Source organism: Gigantopelta aegis, chromosome 3 (assembly GCF_016097555.1).
Source record: "Gigantopelta aegis isolate Gae_Host chromosome 3, Gae_host_genome, whole genome shotgun sequence".
In the NCBI taxonomy this organism is placed as follows: domain Eukaryota; kingdom Metazoa; phylum Mollusca; class Gastropoda; order Neomphalida; family Peltospiridae; genus Gigantopelta; species Gigantopelta aegis.
The window spans coordinates 52143581-52163341 of record NC_054701.1 but is presented as its reverse complement, the minus strand read 5'-3'; the positions used below and the strand labels follow the sequence as shown (position 1 = coordinate 52163341).

Genomic DNA, 19761 nt, shown 5'->3' with positions numbered 1-19761 from the left:
TTCCTCAGAAATGTCAGACACTATGAAAGCTACATTTTACGAGGAGTTGTTCAAAAGAAAAAAAAATCTGATTCCAAATCATTGCTACTGACCAAAGAAGAATATTTTGTTTTTTTATTAGAAGAAGTTAAGGTAGCTGCTCAATCTGAAAAGAAGTCTAACAGTCAATATTACATCCTGGGCAGATATGAAATTTTCCAGTGTGGCGATGTTGAAAAGTTGATACGAAAACGAAAAGGAGATCCTGAGGATTTCGTCTGCTTCACTCATATAGATGACATGTTTGACATCATAAAGGGCCGGATTTAGACCTTGAGGGGCCCCGAGGCGCTTCAGGTTCGGGGGCCTCTCATCATAGAAATTAAATTACATGGCAAATAAAAGAATGAACTAATTTTATAATTATTACTTTTTTTTATATATATAGAAAGGAAGTCCCTAGTCTGGGGGGGGGGGGGGGGGCCTCTGGCAGAGGGGCCCGGGGCAATTGCCCCCTTTGCCAATATCAACTCGTCTTTCAGTCATAAAGATATACATCATCTTCATTTTATTTCATCCGACTCATTTCAGTCAATCTGTCAAATAAAGGGGCTAATTTTCCAGGCACTTTATAAAATGATTGGATATTTCAGGTAATTGTAAATTGACTGAGTGGATCAGACAATTTATAAATTGCCTCAAAATTTCAGGCCTTTTACAAATTGACTGATTTTAGACATTGACTGTAACATGTATATATATATATATATATAATACAGGTACGGCGGAGCGAGGGGGGGGGGGAGAGGGGCTGAATCAAAAATATTATTGGTAGTAAATCTTAAGAAAGATTAATTTTAATTGTAGAATGCAGGAAAATGTATTTCAGGACATCTCAGTCAGCCTCCCACCCTCTACTTGCCTCTTCAGTGCCTGAATTATATCTCACAATTTGAAAATGAAATATAATTATAAAGTTGACAACCATATATACATTTGTAACAGTATCAGGCCAAAATGGATAATTAATATTCATCCTAAACCACATAACAATGCAATACGTGGTATGAATAATGAATATACTCATCGGCAAGAGTTAAGCAATGCTTGAAATTCATTTTTTTTCGATATACATTTACACATACGTTTGACCCCCTGAATCTTTTATTATAAAAAACTGAACTGTATTTGACGTATGGTTCAGTATTATGTGCCTATACTATACTCAACACAATTATTTGAAAGCCAGTATATTTTTACCATTTTCCTTTAAAGCTGGTTTGATACGCCAATGTGGTAAGACAACATATGAAGGAGTTTCCAAAGTGTCTGTTAAATCAATGTTGGAAACGGATGAAAACTGCTGAATCCTAAGACAAAATGTGAGGATAGCATTCGCCCTCAATTAAACAACCTCATATATATTTGTTATAAAAAAAAAAACCCGCAGTATGTATAGGATGATTTGGTAGTTTTTTAATCTTGATGGCATACTGCTGAGAAAGCTTTGCACGTCTAGCACCCAAACTAGTGCCGTGTGCATCAACGTACAAGCTCTCCATAGGAGATGTTCTAAACGACAAAGCCTGTGTCCCTGGTTATGTATGGGATATAGCATTTGTAAGACATGCGTGCTGATCCATACACGATACATCCATAGTCAAGCTGCGGATTTAAATGGTGACCTCTTTTCTAACAAATATGCATACAGACAGTCAAAAACCAAAGCTGCAACATGTACTGGCGTTCAGTAATAGTAGGCTACGCAGACGATCTGTAGCAAAGCTGAAAATCATCGACATATAACGAGCAATCAACATCAGCTTTTAAACACTGGGTGATGCTGTTAATTTTCATGGAAAATAGAATTACGGGATGCAACTTTGATGCACATCCATCTCCCGAGAGTGAGAATCAAATACAGTGGACCCCACTTTCATTTTAAATGTTCTGACTTAAAAATTTTAAAAATAAGATTAGGAAGTCGACCTCTTTAAGTTTTTTAAAGTCACATACTTCCACATGGTATAACGTTTCAAGTCTTAGCAAGATGATCAACCGTGCTACATTTGGATCTGAATCCATATGGACGTTAGTCAGCAACTTGTGGGACTCAAAATACCACACAAGTCTAAGGTTAATCATTCACCCCATGGTTTTACAGATGCATCTTGTCAAAGCAATAGGGTGATAACTGGTAGGATTCGTGAGATCCTTACCGGTTTTGGGAATAGGAATAATAATTACTTTCCTCCAATCAGAAGGAAAGTTACCAGAAAACCAGGTTTTATTAACGAAGTTCAAAAGAACCAATAGGGACGATTGGGTTATTTTAGTAACTGGTAATGTATTTCATCTGGTCCTGCTGAAGTGCCATGGGCTCTATACAGATAACCCTGCAACTCTTCCACTGAGAAGGGCCTGTTGTATACCTCAGTATTCTCAGATGAAAAGTTAATAGGTATCTTTTTAGCTTTATTTCTAGCATCTGTACTGAAAGGAGAATAATAGTTAGATGAAAAGTTGTCTGCCAATACATTGGCATTGTCACGATAAGACACATCTGTACCAAACAAATGATGAACAGTGTTATTGGATTATGTTCCTTTACAAGGGTCTGCGGACGCGGACACGGCTAAAATCCCACAATAGAACAACATAAGACTCTGTCCATTTATTCGGTGTGGAGTGCTGTCTGGCTTATGGTTTATGACCGTATCATGTAGCGGTAGGTATTGACATATGCTAGAAGACAGACTTGTAAATTGGATACAAAACCGTATTTGTAACAGGTAAAACGTGTCGTGTCCGAACTGCACTTGCACAAGTGGACACGCTACTTAATCAGTAGCTCGCGTGTCTAGCGCTATTCTAAATGTGTTATTCTCACATATAATAGAATGACGCTAGAGGACACTCGAGCTACTTAATCAGTAAATATATATGTAAAAATAACTGTTGAAGGAAGTACGTGCTTTTCTGAACTCCAGAAAGCGCTGATTGGTTACCTTGTCCTGTAGCATTGGTAGGCCCACGTGTACACAGCTGATCTGTTAATCGTACTGTATACTACCCAAATCAACTTAAGGGCCAATTTGTCATAAAAGTAACTCCAAAGTGTGTCATGACAGCACAATCTCTTTAATTTCCAGTATAGTCAATAACATCTAAAAAAAACCTGCAGCCAGTATAGTATAGGCCAGTGGAACTGATTTTAATCAGATTGATGACAGAAAATCTTGACCACAACTGAAATCATAATCATGTTGCTACTAAAACGAAAGTGATGACAATGAAAGCATTGTGGGTTCAGTATTATAACGAGTATTACTACCCCCTTGTACGTACACACTCGACAAGTCATTGTCGCGTTGCTGTTGATGAATGCAACTTTAGGTTGTTTATCGTGAAACTTGTATGATCTGTAGGTCTAAGTGCAGACTCTGTACATCGAGTTTGTACAACACTTGCTTCAACCCTTAATGTCAGTTCATTTGAGCATTGCATCATTCTGTCAAGGTCATTCGAACTTGAAATGGCATAATAAGATAAATTGCTCATCTAGACTTACCCGGCTTCTTCAGACTCAGTTTTCAACACGAACTCACACTAATGGTGTTAATACTGATCAATGCATGAAAGGTTAACGATATAAAAAAACAAAAACAACACACAAACAAACAAACAAACAAAAACAAAACAAACAAACGAAAAACAAACAACAAACAAACAAACATTTGACCCTTAACTTGTTTTCAGTAGTATACTATAGTAGCCTGTGTCAATATTGTTATCAACAGGTTGTCATGTTCGCATGTACACTGTTGAAAACACCAGCGCACCCTTGTGGCAGGCCTACAGACGAAGCAAGGAAGTGAAACACCCATGTCGACGTTACAGGATTTGTGCGCTGGGTTACCCACAGATCCACTGCCTCCGCCACCGAGTCGAGACGAATCCGTGGTCCACGCACCTGTACGCACCCCGCATCTTACAACTGCAGAACAGAGGGTGGGTAACGTATATTATGGTAGCAACATGGCCCAGTAAACCCTAAACTAGTTGACATTAACTGCTAGGTCCGAAAAAAAAGAAGGTTTTTTTTTTTAACTTTAAGAAAATACAGTCGCAGAGCTGTCAAACGAGGTGGGGTGTATGCTGCCAACACCAGTCTGATTTAAATGATGGTTTGCTTGGATGGATTGACCTCAATGGCTCGTTTTTGTTTTTCTCCTTCCTAACTAGAGACCCACTAAGTACTGTAAAAGCCATGGTATGTATATGCTCTAGGACTAGAGGGCAGTACCTGGTCTCCAAAGTAGAAACTGAAAATGACTCCTACAGGCCCTACAGTTCCAACTTTAATGCAGAAAGTGAAGCCCTAATGCAGACCGCTATTATGATGGACTCAAAAGATGAATGTTGACAAGTTTTCTTGCTCTCAGACACTCATTCTGTTCAGCAAGCCTTAGAAGGGGACAGTTAAAGCCTGTTTGTTTTGTCTAACGACACCACTAGAGCACATTGATTTATTAATCATCGGCTATTGGATGTCAAATATTTGATCATTTTGACATATAGTCATAGAGATGAAACCTGTTACATTTTTTTTAGTAGTAGTAGATCCCTTGGATCTTATATATACACCATCCCACAGACAGGATAGCACATACCACGACCTATATTATACCAGTCATGGTGCACTGGCTGGAACAAGAATTAACCCAATGGGACCACCGACAGGGATCGATCCCAGACCGACCGCACATCAAGTGAGTGCTTTACCACTGGACAACGTCGCGTCCCCTAGAAGGGGACATATTTCCTCATTTGATGGAAGGCATCCAAGAGGTTGCAATGTAAAGACAAATAACGCTGCAATGCATTCCAGCCCAATGTGGGATCCCAGGAAATGAGGAAGCAGACATGCTAGCCAAGCTAGGAGCAAAACAATTGCCACCAAGCCAGAAAGAGAGTATTTGGCAGAAGTTGGTGGCAAGAATCATCTTCTTAATTCAAATTCTAAAGTGACATTTAGGGTAGTTAGAGGTTTATCAATCTGTGTGTTGAGGATATTTTACTTGTTTTATTTACTTTCCTTTGAAATACCCTCCACCCCCAAAACGTAACACCCACTATGCAAACCCCCCAAACCCACCCCCCCCAAAAAAAAAAAAAAAAAACAAAACAACAAGCAACCTAAAACACATGAATACACTCAGGTAACAAATAATTGATGTGTTTATTTTGATGGTTTTCGGCTCGCATGCAGCATTGATTGACTGTCAGTAAATAACAATATCTGACCAACATCAATATTTCGTTGCAATCAAGTTAAAGCTTGTTTAAAATTTATATTCATGTATAACCACATGTCCTTTTCCCAGTTTTGGCCACTGTGTTTACAAACTTCATTCTAATATGATAGGAATATTTTGAAATACATTTCTGTTTAGTTTACTGGTAAGCTAGCCTGAGTAAGAGAGCGAGACAGATGTGGACAGTTATAACACTCTTATTAATGACAGTGCTATAACTGTCCACATGTCCATCTTGCTTTCTTAGTCAAAATACTCGGGCCACTGGTAAGCATGGATAAGCTGGGTTAATGTTAGGTTATTTAAAGATTGTTTGTTATTTCTTTTACATTCATCGGGGTATTAAAAAAAAAAATCATCCACAAAACTGTGAATTGACAAAATTTTATTATATTTAGATGAATATTCACTAAGTCATAGAGCACACACCATGAATGTTGGAAGGGTAAGGTAATTTAACAGTTAAAGTACCATTTGGCTGAAGTGTCTCTAGTTACCGTTAACCCGTGAATACTTTAATGGATGGCTTTAATATTTGATATGTGTGTTCACAAGTGTGATAATACAGTATGACCTCAGTGTAAGGTCACGGTCATTTAGAACTTGGTTAACATTTGATTAAAATTTCACTAATTGTCTTCAGCTCTTTATTCCAATGATTTTATATAATTCTTATTTTTAATGTAAATAATCATATTCATATACATGTACTAATTACCGTTGACACAAAATACACAATGTTTATTTTTGTGCTCATTTAACATCCATTCATTCAAAATTAGTAAGTCAAATAATTAATTGTAAAATTGTAATATTAGTTTTGTTTTTGGCAGATGATGAAATTTTTTTTCCCCCCTCCCCCATTATAAATTGATTCCAAATTATTATTGGCCTATAATATAATTACCATTCTGTCCCATGCTTAGCCACTTGCCTTGTCAGAGACTGGACATGGGATAGACGTGCCTAAACTGTATATGGATATAGGCATGTAAATAAAATTACCTTGCCTTGTTCATTCATTCATTCATTCATTCATTCACTCATTCATTCATTTAATGGTTAACTTTCATATTTGACATCTTTCATTTGCACCCTTTCCTCTGTCTCGTTAATTTTCATGGTTGGCTTTCAGTTTTAGTATGTTAGCAGCACACCTTCAGCATTGTCACTGTTATGTCAAGATCATTCAGAACTTTGTTAAGTTTCTCCAACTCTGGGCTAGCTCTGGGCGAGCAGAAAATCTTGCCAAATTATCTATCAAACTTCAAAAATGACAAAAACCTACTTTATTTATTTTTCAACAAAATATCAATAATTACATTAAATTTGTTCGCCAAATTGAACTAAAAGTTGCCCATTGTTTTCAGAATTCACAATTGGCTAATTTGGCGAGTGGCAGAGCTAGCCCTGCAATTGGTTTTTAACTTGTGATTCTTTTCAAGGATGGCTTGTTCAATAAGCAAGTCTTTTATACACCTCTCAGGGTCCATGCATCTTCATTTTCAACTGTGTTAGGTTTTAATTGCTTGTAACGTTTTGATCCTTTCATGGATTGCTTTAATATTTGGTCTAAATTTTTACCAAGCTGTGTTCTTTAAACTACATTTCATTTCATTTTCATTTCAACTTATGTTTGTGCTTATATCCATTTAAGGTGCAAGCACACTGTTCTGAGCACACACCTCAGCTATCTGGGCTGTCTGTCCAGGACAGTTGGTTAGTTGTTAGTTGTTAGTGAGAGAGAAGAGGGTGTAGTGGCCTTACACCTACCCATTGAGTCGTTAAAACTTGCTCTGGGTGGGATCCGGTACCGGGCTGCGAACCCTGTACCTACCAGCCATATGCCCAATGGCTTAACCACGACGCCACCGAGGCCAGTTTTAAGCTACATATGTTAATAAATGTGATACCTGAGCAAGGTAGAAATGTATTTCAATTATACATGTACAAAAGAACTGTATTGTTTGAGATAACATTCATCAGTAGGACCATTTATATGTCACAATCATTATGATGACCATGCTAATTGAAAGTGCCGTATCTGCTCAGAGCATAGTTTGGGTATTTAATGTTTCTGTCATACAGTTTTGAAGCATTCCTATGAACATGTCATGAAGAAGGATGTCAGTTAGAGGTGGAAAGATGACAGTTAATTGGGATGGATTTGACAGGTATTTTCTTCAAAGCTATTGGATATCATCTAAGGTGTGACTAAAAAGTAATCAGCAGATTGATTAAAAACAGACAAGCCAGTGAAGGATCTTTTCTAGCAGGTCAGGATGACTCCATGTGATATCACAGCCTGAAGACAGAGTCCTGATTCAGTTAGTATAACATCTACTGTAAGTCCTATTTTCTAGCAGGTCAGGATGACTCCATGTGATATCACAGACTGAAGACAGAGTCCTGATTCAGTTAGTATAACATCTACTGTAAGTCCTATTTTCTAGCAGGTCAGGATGACTCCATGTGATATCACAGCTTGAAGACAGAGTCCTGATTCAGTTAGTATAACATCTACTGTAAGTCCTATTTTCAAGTGACAGTGGATGCTTGTTGACCAGAGCATTGACAAATTGGCTAAAAGCAGCAGGAGTGATGTCCAGGAGCCAATTTCACAAAACATCGTAAATTTATGTCTACAACTTTTATTGTCCCCAGAATATAAAAAGGCAGTGTCAGGGTTGGGGTGCCCTGAGCTCACTGTCTCACAATATTTTTTAAATTTCATATGATATACAGTTTTATATACATACATATAAATGGCAAAATATATACACACGAATAGATAAAATCCATGTATATTGTTGTTGTTAATATTTTGTTTGTTTGTTTTTTTTATTAATTTTTTAAAATTATTATTTTCTGGGTCCAAGAAGGAAAAAAAAAGAAAAAGGAGATGTTATGTACGGAATTAGTATTGATACAAGAAAGTATTATAAAAAGATGTGTGAAGGAGTATAAAGTGCGAAGAAGGTATTTTAGAAATAGATATATCTCAATTTTGATAGATTTAATAAATTTTTATGATGTTTGAAATAAATTATACCACTGCTCCCATACTGTCTTGAAATCTTCATAATTACCATTTTTATATAAGATACATTTTTCAGTTTCCAACTTTTCTTTAATTATAGTTTTTAAGGCAGAGAAGTTTAATTTTTGTTTTTGTATTTTCATGGAATAAATATAATATTTTATGTTAATAATTAACCAGTTTATTGCATATGTATTAATTTTTTAAGCAGACCCAAAATGGCAATATGTTTATCTATAATTATGCACTCTTCTATAGTATTGAATATCCAGTTTGTAATATCTTTCCAAAATTCTTTAACATAGCAACACTCATAAAATAAATGTTCAATTGTCTCTGGCATACAATTACAAAAAAGTACATTTATTTGAATTAATATAATGTATTGTATATAGAAATGTGTTAGTAGTGAGAAATCTGTGTAGAATTTTATATTGAAACCAACGTAAAGTTGTATCTCTAGCGCATTTAAATGGTATATTGTAAAATATATTCCATTCTGCTGGTGAATAACAAAAACCTTTATTTTTATATTTTAATTGAGACTTTGGAATGGTTTTTGTGTAGCATAACAATTTATATATTTCTCTACATCCCGTTTTGTCTTTAAGAAGTTGTTTAGCTTGTGGGGGTAAACTGGTTTTTCATTGTACTGTTAATATATAATATGTATTGTGGTTTAGTCATAGATTTATATTTATGTGCAGAACTAGGATTACAACATGTTGTGAAACGGAGTCCAGGAGAGCAGTTAAGTATCTGTTCTTTGCAGATCATCACTAAAGAATACATTTAGTATGCTGTTAAGCACAACATGCTTTTAAAGAAAGAAAGAAATGTTTTATTTAACGACGCACTCAACACATTTTATTTACGGTTATATTGCGTCAGACATATGGTTACGGACCACACAGATTTTGAGAGGAAACCTGGTGTCGCCACTACATGGGCTACTCTTTCTGATTAGCAGCAAGGGATCTTTTATTTGCACTTCCCACAGGCAGGATAGCACAAACCATGGCCTTTGTTGAACCAGTTATGGATCACTGGTCGGTGCAACATGCCTTTAATGTGAGGACCAAAGGCAAATTGACATGACACAATATTTCATGCAAACTTTTGTCCCTTTCATGTGTCACAAATTTAAATACACCGAGTCAACAAACATCCATTTGCCACGTGTCCAGGCTCCATGTCAACAAACATCTACTTGCCACGTGTCTAGGCTTCCTGTCAACAAACATCTACTTTCCACGTGTCTAGGCTTCCTGTCAACAAACATCTACTTGCCATGTGTCCAGGCCTCTAGGAACTAGTTGTTGTGCTCCTTGTCAACAAACATCCACTTGCCACACGTCTAGGCTCTATGTCAACAAACATCTACTTGCCATGTGTTCAGTCTCCCTGTCAATAAACATCTACTTGCCACTTGTCCAGGCTCTATGTCAACAAACTTCCACTTGCCACGTGTCCAATCTCTATGACAACAAACGTCTACTTGCCATGTGTCCAGGCTCTATGTCAGCAAACATCTACTTGCCACTTGCCCAGGCTCTATAACAACAAACATCTACTTGCCACTTGCCCAGGCTCTATAACAACAAACATCTACTTGCCACTTGTCCAGGCTCTATGACAACAAACATCCACTTGCCATGTGTCCAGGCTCCCTGTCAACAAATATCCACTTGCCACGTGTGTCCAGGCCTCCAGGAACTAGTTGTTGTTCTCCTTGTCAACAAACATCTACTTGTCGCACGTCTGGGCTCTATGTCTCAAATATCTACTTGCCATGTGTTCAGACTACGTGTCAACAAACATCTACTTGCCACTTGTCCAGGCTCTATGTCAACAAACATCTACTTGCCACATGTGCAGGCTCTAAGTTAACAAACATCTACTTGCATGTGTCCAGGCTCTATGTCAACAAGCATCTACTTACCACTTGTCCAGGCTCTATGACAACAGACATCTACTTACCACTTGTCCAGGCTCCATGTCAACAAACATCTACTTGCCACTTGTCCAGGCTCTATGTCAACAAACATCTACTTGCCACGTGTCCAGGCTCCATGTCAACAAACATCCACTTGCCACGAGACCAGTAGACATTCATGTCAAAGGCTAGTATATCTAGTATAATTGCTGTACTGTTTGTGGAGAAGGGTAGGTCAGTTATAGGTCCCATACTAGGGATATGACCAGTGTCTTCTCTCATTCTGTTCTACACCAAGTGTCAACATGTCCAGGTTAGCTTATGAACACCAACTAAACAATGTGTTGTGATGCTGTTAAACAAATTTTCTTTTATTTTCTTTCAGCTAGCTCTTGAGAATGCACTACGCTATTTTCCCTCCACGTTACATGATGTACTGGCCCCAGAGTTTGCAGAAGAACTTCGCTTGTATGGCCACATTTACATGTACAGATTCAGACCCAGCTTGGAGATGAGGTACACTAAACACAAGCTTGTTTATTTGGTGAATTGTTTACAGTTACAAATTACAGCCAACATAAAAACATTCTGATTTTTATATTATTTAACTTTTTTTTATTTTTATTATAGTTGCAAATGCCATAGTTTACTGTTTTATCAATTAATCTATTCCTCGCATAATCTTGGCATTATTATCATGAGAATATTGAAATTGCCATGTGCAGTCATTGCCATAAAGTGTTACATCATAAAGTAGTCTGAGTAGAAATACAAAATAAACAGAAACTGTACATTGTGTATTCAAAACAGTTAACAGCTGGTCACTGCCTAAAGTCTACTTTGTTACTTTTTATCTGCTTGTTTTAATTGTTTTATGAAAATACATTTTAAGGTATAACCTTTACATTTCAAACAATAATTAATAACTAATTTTGCTGTGAAGACAGCTTTATTAAACTTAGATTCAGCCTCTGCAAACCTTTTTAAATTTTTTTATATACAAAATATTTTCCTTCAGATGCGATATTGCTGAGTAACTGATAATTAATCTATCATTACATGTATATTAAAATGAAAGTAATTTAGTATTTTTATAGCATTAGTTAGACAACACTTCACTGATCAACTGTAAAGTCAACATCTTGATGTCTGTCGTAATATTTTTTTGGATGAACTACTACAGTATACATGTCCAAAATATTAGTGTTTTTTGTTGTTGTCTTTTAAAATCTTTTTATTAACCCAGATCACTGGCAATGTCAAAGTTGGGTGGCTTGAATCATTGTCTTACAATGTACCATAATAATAAAATTATAACATGATTGTGTGTACATGTACATGTATAACTAATTGTAAGATAAAGGTTTTGTAATATTTCATATAAACATGTATGTATGTATGTATGTATGTATATATATATATATATATATATATATATACACACACACACACATATGTGTGTGTGTGTGTGTGTGTGTGTATGTGTGTATGTGTATATGTATACACTGTGCATCATTAACATTTCAGTGAGACGTATATTTTTAAAATGTACAAATATTGTGTTTTACATAGATGTATTTATCTGTTAAAAGTACAGTGATCCTCTCCTATCTTCTGCACATGAAGTGCGGTCTACACAATGCTTGGTGCGCCGTAGGTGACGATGTAACTGGACAGCGTATGGATGTACTGTCATGGTCGTACTTTGTGATCCCCTACTCTCTTGCGTACAGTTCTTCTACTGATTGGCCTTAACTCAGGGATGTACTGGGATGTTAAACTTGTCATTTCCAAATGATTCCATATGTGTACCTGCTTGATATTGACGATTTATTAACGTGATGTCACGTGTCGACTCCATAAACATGAAAGATCCCTAGTATCCCTAAACTGCTTAGAACATCTCCGCAGACACTGCATGGTTTTCTCATGAACACCAATGGACACCAAAATGACTAGCAACAACGTTTGTGCCATTCTAACTTCAATCATACCCAGCGTTCGTAGCAGTTAATTTTCTTGGAGATGTGGCATCACACTGTCGACGATTAGATACCAAAACACATATTTTTCTGAGTGATGAGAATCCATAGAATAGTTTTAGAGTCCAATGATAAGAAAAATGACGCCAAACAGAAGCATGTGACCAAGAACGCTAGTAATGCAACTTGTGATCACAAAGTATGAAACCGCTAGAATATCGAAGGGAGTGGTTACACGTTCATTTACTGAAATTTTTATGATCAGATTTCAAGTAAATTATATTATATATGGAATTATTAAGTGCACAGGAACACACACACACACACACACACACACATATATATATACAGTCAAACCTGTATATAACGGTCACCCAAGGGACCTGACAGAAGTGGCTGTTATAGACAGGTAACCCTTATATACAGGTTCAAAATTAGAACCCATATATTAAAACATATCACAACTGTCATAAAGAAAGAAGACATACATAGAAGACATACATGTGTTATAAATAAGTTTTTTTATTACATGAGACTGTCCATGTCAGAAGATATTTTGTTTAATTGAAGGTTATTACCCATGTGGCATGTTTAACTAACTTGTTTGTTTCATCAAATTCATGTCACCACTGATCCTTCAGTGGAGTATGACCGTTGATTACAGCTGATTAAGATCATGAGTCATTAAATAATCCTAACACGGGGCATCTTTAATGACCGTCGCCTTCAGAAATTCATGTTTATTTACCAATCATGTCTGGCTAGAAACAATCAGACACTTAACATAATGCCTCATTTGTTTTGTTTCTCGAGACTCAATAGAGTGATCATACATACAGATTACATTATGTACAGCCAATGGGAAGTCGTCTACTGCTCAGTGAGGATGCTGAGAACCAATCGAATTACACCATCAGTAACTGCGTGTCACAGAAGTTATTGAGTGTCCGTTTGTTTTTCGATTACGATCAGAGAATTACAATGGAACTTTACTTTGATGGAAAATAAACTCAAAGCTACAGACATGGCCATATAAACACATTTAATTTATAATTTTTAAGATGATTGAAAAAGTAAAGACATAACCAAGGTCAAAAAATAAACTTAAAAACGACTTCATGGACAGTCATCTTGTGACCGTTATAGCAGGTTCAACCTGTGATTTTGGGTGGAAAATAATGACCGCTGGCCATTTATGGACAGGTGACCGTTATGTACAGGTCAAATAAGGAAGGAAATGCATTGGGGGGATGTATAGTGGCCGTTATAGGCAGGTGACCGTTAGACCAGGTTCGACTGTATATAAATATACATATACATATACATATATATATATATAGTAGTTACATTCTTTTCATTTGTTGTCTACATTGCTCAAGCATATCAATATTTGGGTCTTAATTAAACATTAAATATTAGTGTCTTAATTAAACATATTATATAGAGGTTATTACCCTTGTGTGTTTCAGAATCGTCAATATATATTAGGAATAAAAATTGTTTTATATGAGGGGTCAGGATTTAGCTCAGATGGAATTTTTCTCGCATTCCAACCAGTGCACTATAACTAGTCAAAGCTTGTGGTATTTGCTTTCCTGTCTGTGGGAAAGTGCATATAAAAGATTCCTTGCTGCATTAGGAAAAATCTAGTGGGTTTCCTCTGATGACTACGAGTCAGAATTACCAAATGTTTAACATCCAAAAGCCAATGATTAATTAATCAATGTGCTCTAGTGGTGTCGTTAAACAAAACAAACTTTCTTTTTGTTTTATATGAACCTCTGGCAAGCATAATACATTATTTTTATTCCGAAACACACAAGGATAATAATCTCTTTATCACATAATCTCAAGCTTAATACAGTGTGTTTTTGTAAACTGTGTACCCAATTTTAATTTCAGTCAGACATGCATTACTCGATATTGAAATGACATAAGAATTTGTGACGCTTTGTCTTTTTGAATGGACATAACGTAAAATGTGATTGATGTTATTCAATGATGGTCACACCAGCGGGGATTCACTGTGTGTGTGTGTGTATATTATATTCAGTAGAATCTCTTTGGATCGAACTTGGAATGGTCAAATACACTGTAACGATCAAACCAAAAACGTAGTCCCGAGAATTCAACTGTATATATAAAAATTGTTTTCTAAGAAAACTGTTGACATTTTTGTCAAAAACAAATTAAGGAACTGTCAATGAATATTCGTAAAATGACATATCCAAATATTTGCTAAATTGTTGTACATTTTATGTTTTTTTAAAAACAGAAATAACCCGTCAAAGGCTCGTGCTATTATTTATTATTGTTTCTTGTTTTTTTGTAGCAGTTTCTTTTATCTGTACAAATTTGTCATAATATACTATAATTATATATGAACTACGTTATGACAGTTGCATTAAAATAGAATAAGAATTTTAATAATATTACTAGAAATGTATAATAGTTAATGTTGGGACATTATGTTCATGATTTACAAAAAAGCATTGATGACAGTATGTGAATTTTTGCACCCTACTTTTCTGAAACAATTTGGCAGTCTACTTAATTTTTTCTTTAAATCAAGCACTATGGTTAATAAATCATAGCTTACACTTAAATTTAAAAAAGAGAGTAGTTTTTAATTGAAGTTTTCTTAATTATTAATGAAAAAATTGTATATTGAAATTTGCAGCTGTTACCATGGTAACAAATAAAATAACCATCTACAAAATGATATCATTACATAGGTAGATCATTATGGTATATATGGTTGTAATTTCATGTTATAATATCCACAGATTTTAATAATATTACTAGAAATGTAGAACAGGTGAAAATTCTTTAAATTTGGCAAAAAGAATGAGGCAGGATGAGGGTTATTAATATTTATTAACTGTTTCCATAGGGCATATCCAATATGCGAGTACCCGGCCAAGTGTGTGCATGCTGCAGCATTGATGCATATGATAATGAACAACCTTGACCCCCATGTTGCACAGTACCCACATGAACTTGTCACGTATGGCGGCAATGGACAGGCATTCTCAAATTGGGCACAGGTATTTCTCGTTTAGCTGTGAAAAATGGCACAGACAGTATGTTTAGTTTTGACATCAAGGATCATGCATGGTTCATACTTGTTTACCCAATTAAAGGTTGAATTGTGTTTACTGTTTTTGCGTTCATATGTCTAGCTATGAACTAAAAAAATTAAACCATGCCTAAACTCACACCACACGTGACTTGCACTACTTTTTTGCAACTAGCCAAATTATTTAGCAACTATATTTAGGTATTTTGAAGAAAACACACATGGAAGAAAAAATTAAATTGTGACACAAATACAACTTAATAGCACTCTTTTTGTTTATATGGTAAATTAATTGAAAATGCTATAGCAGATTAGACATACACATTGATGAAAAAGTCATCGCTAATGAAATGAGACTCCTTGGCCAAATAAATATAGGAAAGGTCAGGTCATAAGCTTATAAAGCATTTTCCTACAGCTGTTGATGAAAATTTAATGGTTTCCTTAACTGTGTAAATGTTTGACATGTTCCTTTTACACTTTCAGCAAATATAAACTAAACAACAAAAATTGTTTGGAAACCACTTGATTCGAATAATAGTGAATGAAAGTTTGCATTCTTACACCACATAAGTCTCAATGAAGCTGTTATATTCACACTGATATTATAATAAAGGTGGTACCCATTGCTCCCAATCTTTATGAACACTAATAAACAAGCTGTGTTATATTCATGCACACTGATATTATAATAAAGGTGGTACCCATTGCTCCCAATCTTTATGAACACTAATAAAAAAGCTGTGTTATATATTCATGTACACTGATATTATAATAAAGGTGGTACCCATTGCTCCCAATCTTTATGAACACTAATAAACAAGCTGTGTTATATTCATGCACACTGATATTATAATAAAGGTGGTACCCATTGCTCCCAATCTTTATGAACACTAATAAACAAGCTGTGTTATATTCACACTGATATTATAATAAAGGTGGTACCCATTGTTCCCAATCCACCACTCCAAGTTAATGGTCTATAATTTAAAAATACTACATTTAAAAAAAGAAAAAGGACATTACTAATTTTGCCAAAAAGTAGACATAACAATTTGTGGATGTCGGCCCTCATAATGCTCATCAAAAAGGGCTTGATTATTTGATGTGGGAAGTTGAACTGTTTTGCAGTTCCGTCTGGTCATGAGCTACTTGTCTGAGATGACAGATGAACAGACTCTGGTGCTGTATTCAGGACATCCTATGGGACTTTTCCCCAGCAAGAGAGATGCACCACGTGCTGTCATCACCAATGGAATGGTAAATTTGATTGTAATCTTTAGGTTATTTCACATTAAAAATCAATTGGTTTGTTCTGTTAGTTTTTGTTAAGTACTGGTAATAAAAATAGCCTGTACACAAATGTACATATAATTATAAAGTCCCTATCACCAAATATAGTTAATAAATTAAAATACTATTTTTGTTAGTGAAAAATAGTTGTTCCCATGATTTCTGGTTCTCCCATTCCACATCCAAAAATCTTTAGGGAATAATATCATGTAAATACAGTTTGTTAACAGTTGATGATTTATAACTCAAAATTGCTTTTTAAGTATTAACCTGTAAACAACTATGTAATACATTTCATGCTATATGCAGATAAATGGGCTTAACTTTCTTTTATTTTTATAGGGGAGATAGGGAGGTATAGTTTGTAATGGTTGTACAAACAAGTTGATCAAATTCCTGTTTTGTGAAATTATATTTATTTTTATTTTTTTATTTACAGGTAATTCCAAATTATTCCTCCAGGGACATGTATGAAAAACTTTTTGCAATGGGTGTTACAATGTAAGAAACACTGTCAGAACAGAAGCTTGTAGAACAGAAATAGAAACATTTTTCAATGGGTGATACAATGTAAGAAACTGTCAGAACAGATGCTTGTTGAACAGTAATAGAAACGTTTTGCAATGGGTGTTACAATGTAATACTACTCAAAAGAATTTAAGGGTCAGACGATATTTTCGACATTATTTTCTGAATGTCAATTATATTAGCTAGACCATAATGTCACGCATGGTATTGTTCTATTTTGACGAAAGTGGGTCTAAGCAACCCATAAATGAATTAAAATCCACTGTCATTGACACTGTCGACTAGTTCTAATGGCGAAAACATGCTTACATTTGCACGTAAATTAGGGCGAAAGCGAAAGGTCTGCTAAATGCCCATAACTTGCTTTTTCACAAAGCGCTTCATTTGCACGCTTTGCATGTGTATTCCATGTTCCCAATGCTGAATTTCCGTATAATTGGAGCTTGCGTTCGTGTACGGTGCACACTCCAAATTCGACAATGGTACGACTTCAACTGACTATCGAAGATCGAGGAAGGGCTATTGCTTGGCTTCAGGATGGCAATACGCAAAGAAATGTTGCTCTGAGACTTGGTGTCAGTCAGAGTGTCGTTGGCCGACTGTGGCAACGGTACCAAGCAACGAATTCTGTTCGAAATCGTCCACGTTCGGAAAGACCCCGAAGCACTACAAATAGAGAGGACCGCTACATCACCAATATGGCTCTACATCAACGCACAACCACTGCACGCCGATTACGTGACAATCTGCGGACTGCGACTGGAACTCGAGTGTCTGATCTTACCATACGCAATCGTCTGAGAGCCAATAATCTACACTGCCGTCGCCAGGCTGTTCGACCACCACTCCTACCACGTCACAGAACGGCCAGACGTCACTGGTGCAAGCTTCATTTGCGGTGGCAACGTGTTCAGTGGGGTCGAGTGATGTTCACTGATGAGTCCAGGTTTAGTCTCCAGTTCAACGACGGTCGGGTTCGTGTCTACAGATGTCCTGGGGAGCGCTTCGCTGACGTTAACGTTAGACAACGTCACTGGTTCGGTGGTGGCAGTGTCAGCGTCAGATTGCCATCCACCACAGGACCCCCCTCTATGTGGTGGATGGCAATCTGAATGGAATCCGCTGTCTGAATGAGATTATCCGGCCGTTGGTTCTCCCAGGCCTTCAGCAGATTGGCGGCGGGGCAGTTCTGCAGGATGACAATGCCAGACCCCACCGCGCCAGGGTGGTAACGGACTTTCTCAGACAACAAGGTATCGCCAGGATGGATTGGCCAGCATATTCGCCTGACTTGGCCCCAATAGAGCACGCCTGGGACGAATTAGGCAGGAGAGTTCGGGATAACCATGCCCCTCCGGCCAACCTTCATGATCTGGGTCAACTTCTTATGGCAGAGTGGCAGGCCATTCCCCAAGAGTTCTTCAAACGTCTGATCAACAGCATGAGGCAACGATGTGTCGAGTGTATTCGCGCCAGGGGTGGATTCACACACTATTAAACGAATGTTCTAATGTGTAAAATCCATGTTTGACAACTTTCAACTTTGACAGCATGTCATGTGACTTTCTTGTATACAGTGACGTTTATTTGTGGGTTTTTTGTAAATATGGAACAATAAATAAAAAATTTGGTGTAGTTTACATCATCAATCTAATACACTCTGAAACTTATTTGGTTATAAATTTTTGACCCTTAAATTCTTTTGAGTAGTATATATAGAAACGTTTTGCAATGGGTGTTACAATGTAAGAAACACTGTCAGAACAGATGCTTGTTCAACAGTAATAGAAACGTTTTGCAGTGGGTGTTACAATGTAAGAAACACTGTCAGAACAGATGCTTGTTCAACAGTAATAGAAACGTTTTGCAATGGGTGTTACAATGTAAGAAACACTGTCAGAACAGATGCTTGTTCAACAGTAATAGAAACGTTTTGCAGTGGGTGTTACAATGTAAGAAACACTGTCAGAACAGATGCTTGTTCAACAGTAATAGAAACGTTTTGCAGTGGGTGTTACAATGTAAGAAACACTGTCAGAACAGATGCTTGTTCAACAGTAATAGAAACGTTTTGCAGTGGGTGTTACAATGTAAGAAACACTGTCAGAACAGATGCTTGTTCAACAGTAATAGAAACGTTTTGCAATGGGTGTTACAATGTAAGAAACACTGTCAGAACAGATGCTTGTTCAACAGTAATAGAAACGTTTTGCAGTGGGTGTTACAATGTAAGAAACACTGTCAGAACAGATGCTTGTTCAACAGTAATAGAAACGTTTTGCAATGGGTGTTACAATGTAAGAAACACTGTCAGAACAGATGCTTGTTCAACAGTAATAGAAACGTTTTGCAGTGGGTGTTACAATGTAAGAAACACTGTCAGAACAGATGCTTGTTCAACAGTAATAGAAACGTTTTGCAGTGGGTGTTACAATGTAAGAAACACTGTCAGAACAGATGCTTGTTCAACAGTAATAGAAACGTTTTGCAGTGGGTGTTACAATGTAAGAAACACTGTCAGAACAGATGCTTGTTCAACAGTAATAGAAACGTTTTGCAGTGGGTGTTACAATGTAAGAAACACTGTCAGAACAGATGCTTGTTCA

At 36.4% G+C, this 19761-nt stretch overlaps 1 protein-coding gene across 1 annotated transcript in view; it reads left to right on the top strand.

The window, feature by feature from the left end:
• Nucleotides 1-3805: 3805 nt before the first annotated feature.
• The window catches only part of LOC121368221 (urocanate hydratase-like), a 52057-nt gene continuing 36101 nt past the window's right edge, over nt 3806-19761 (top strand). Inside the window, exons 1-5 of the mRNA XM_041492855.1 lie at nt 3806-3990; nt 10659-10789; nt 15149-15302; nt 16466-16594; nt 17067-17128. Of these exons, the coding sequence (XP_041348789.1) occupies nt 3865-3990; nt 10659-10789; nt 15149-15302; nt 16466-16594; nt 17067-17128 (602 nt within the window). The 5' untranslated portion in view covers nt 3806-3864. The remainder of the gene's footprint in view (nt 3991-10658; nt 10790-15148; nt 15303-16465; nt 16595-17066; nt 17129-19761) is intronic.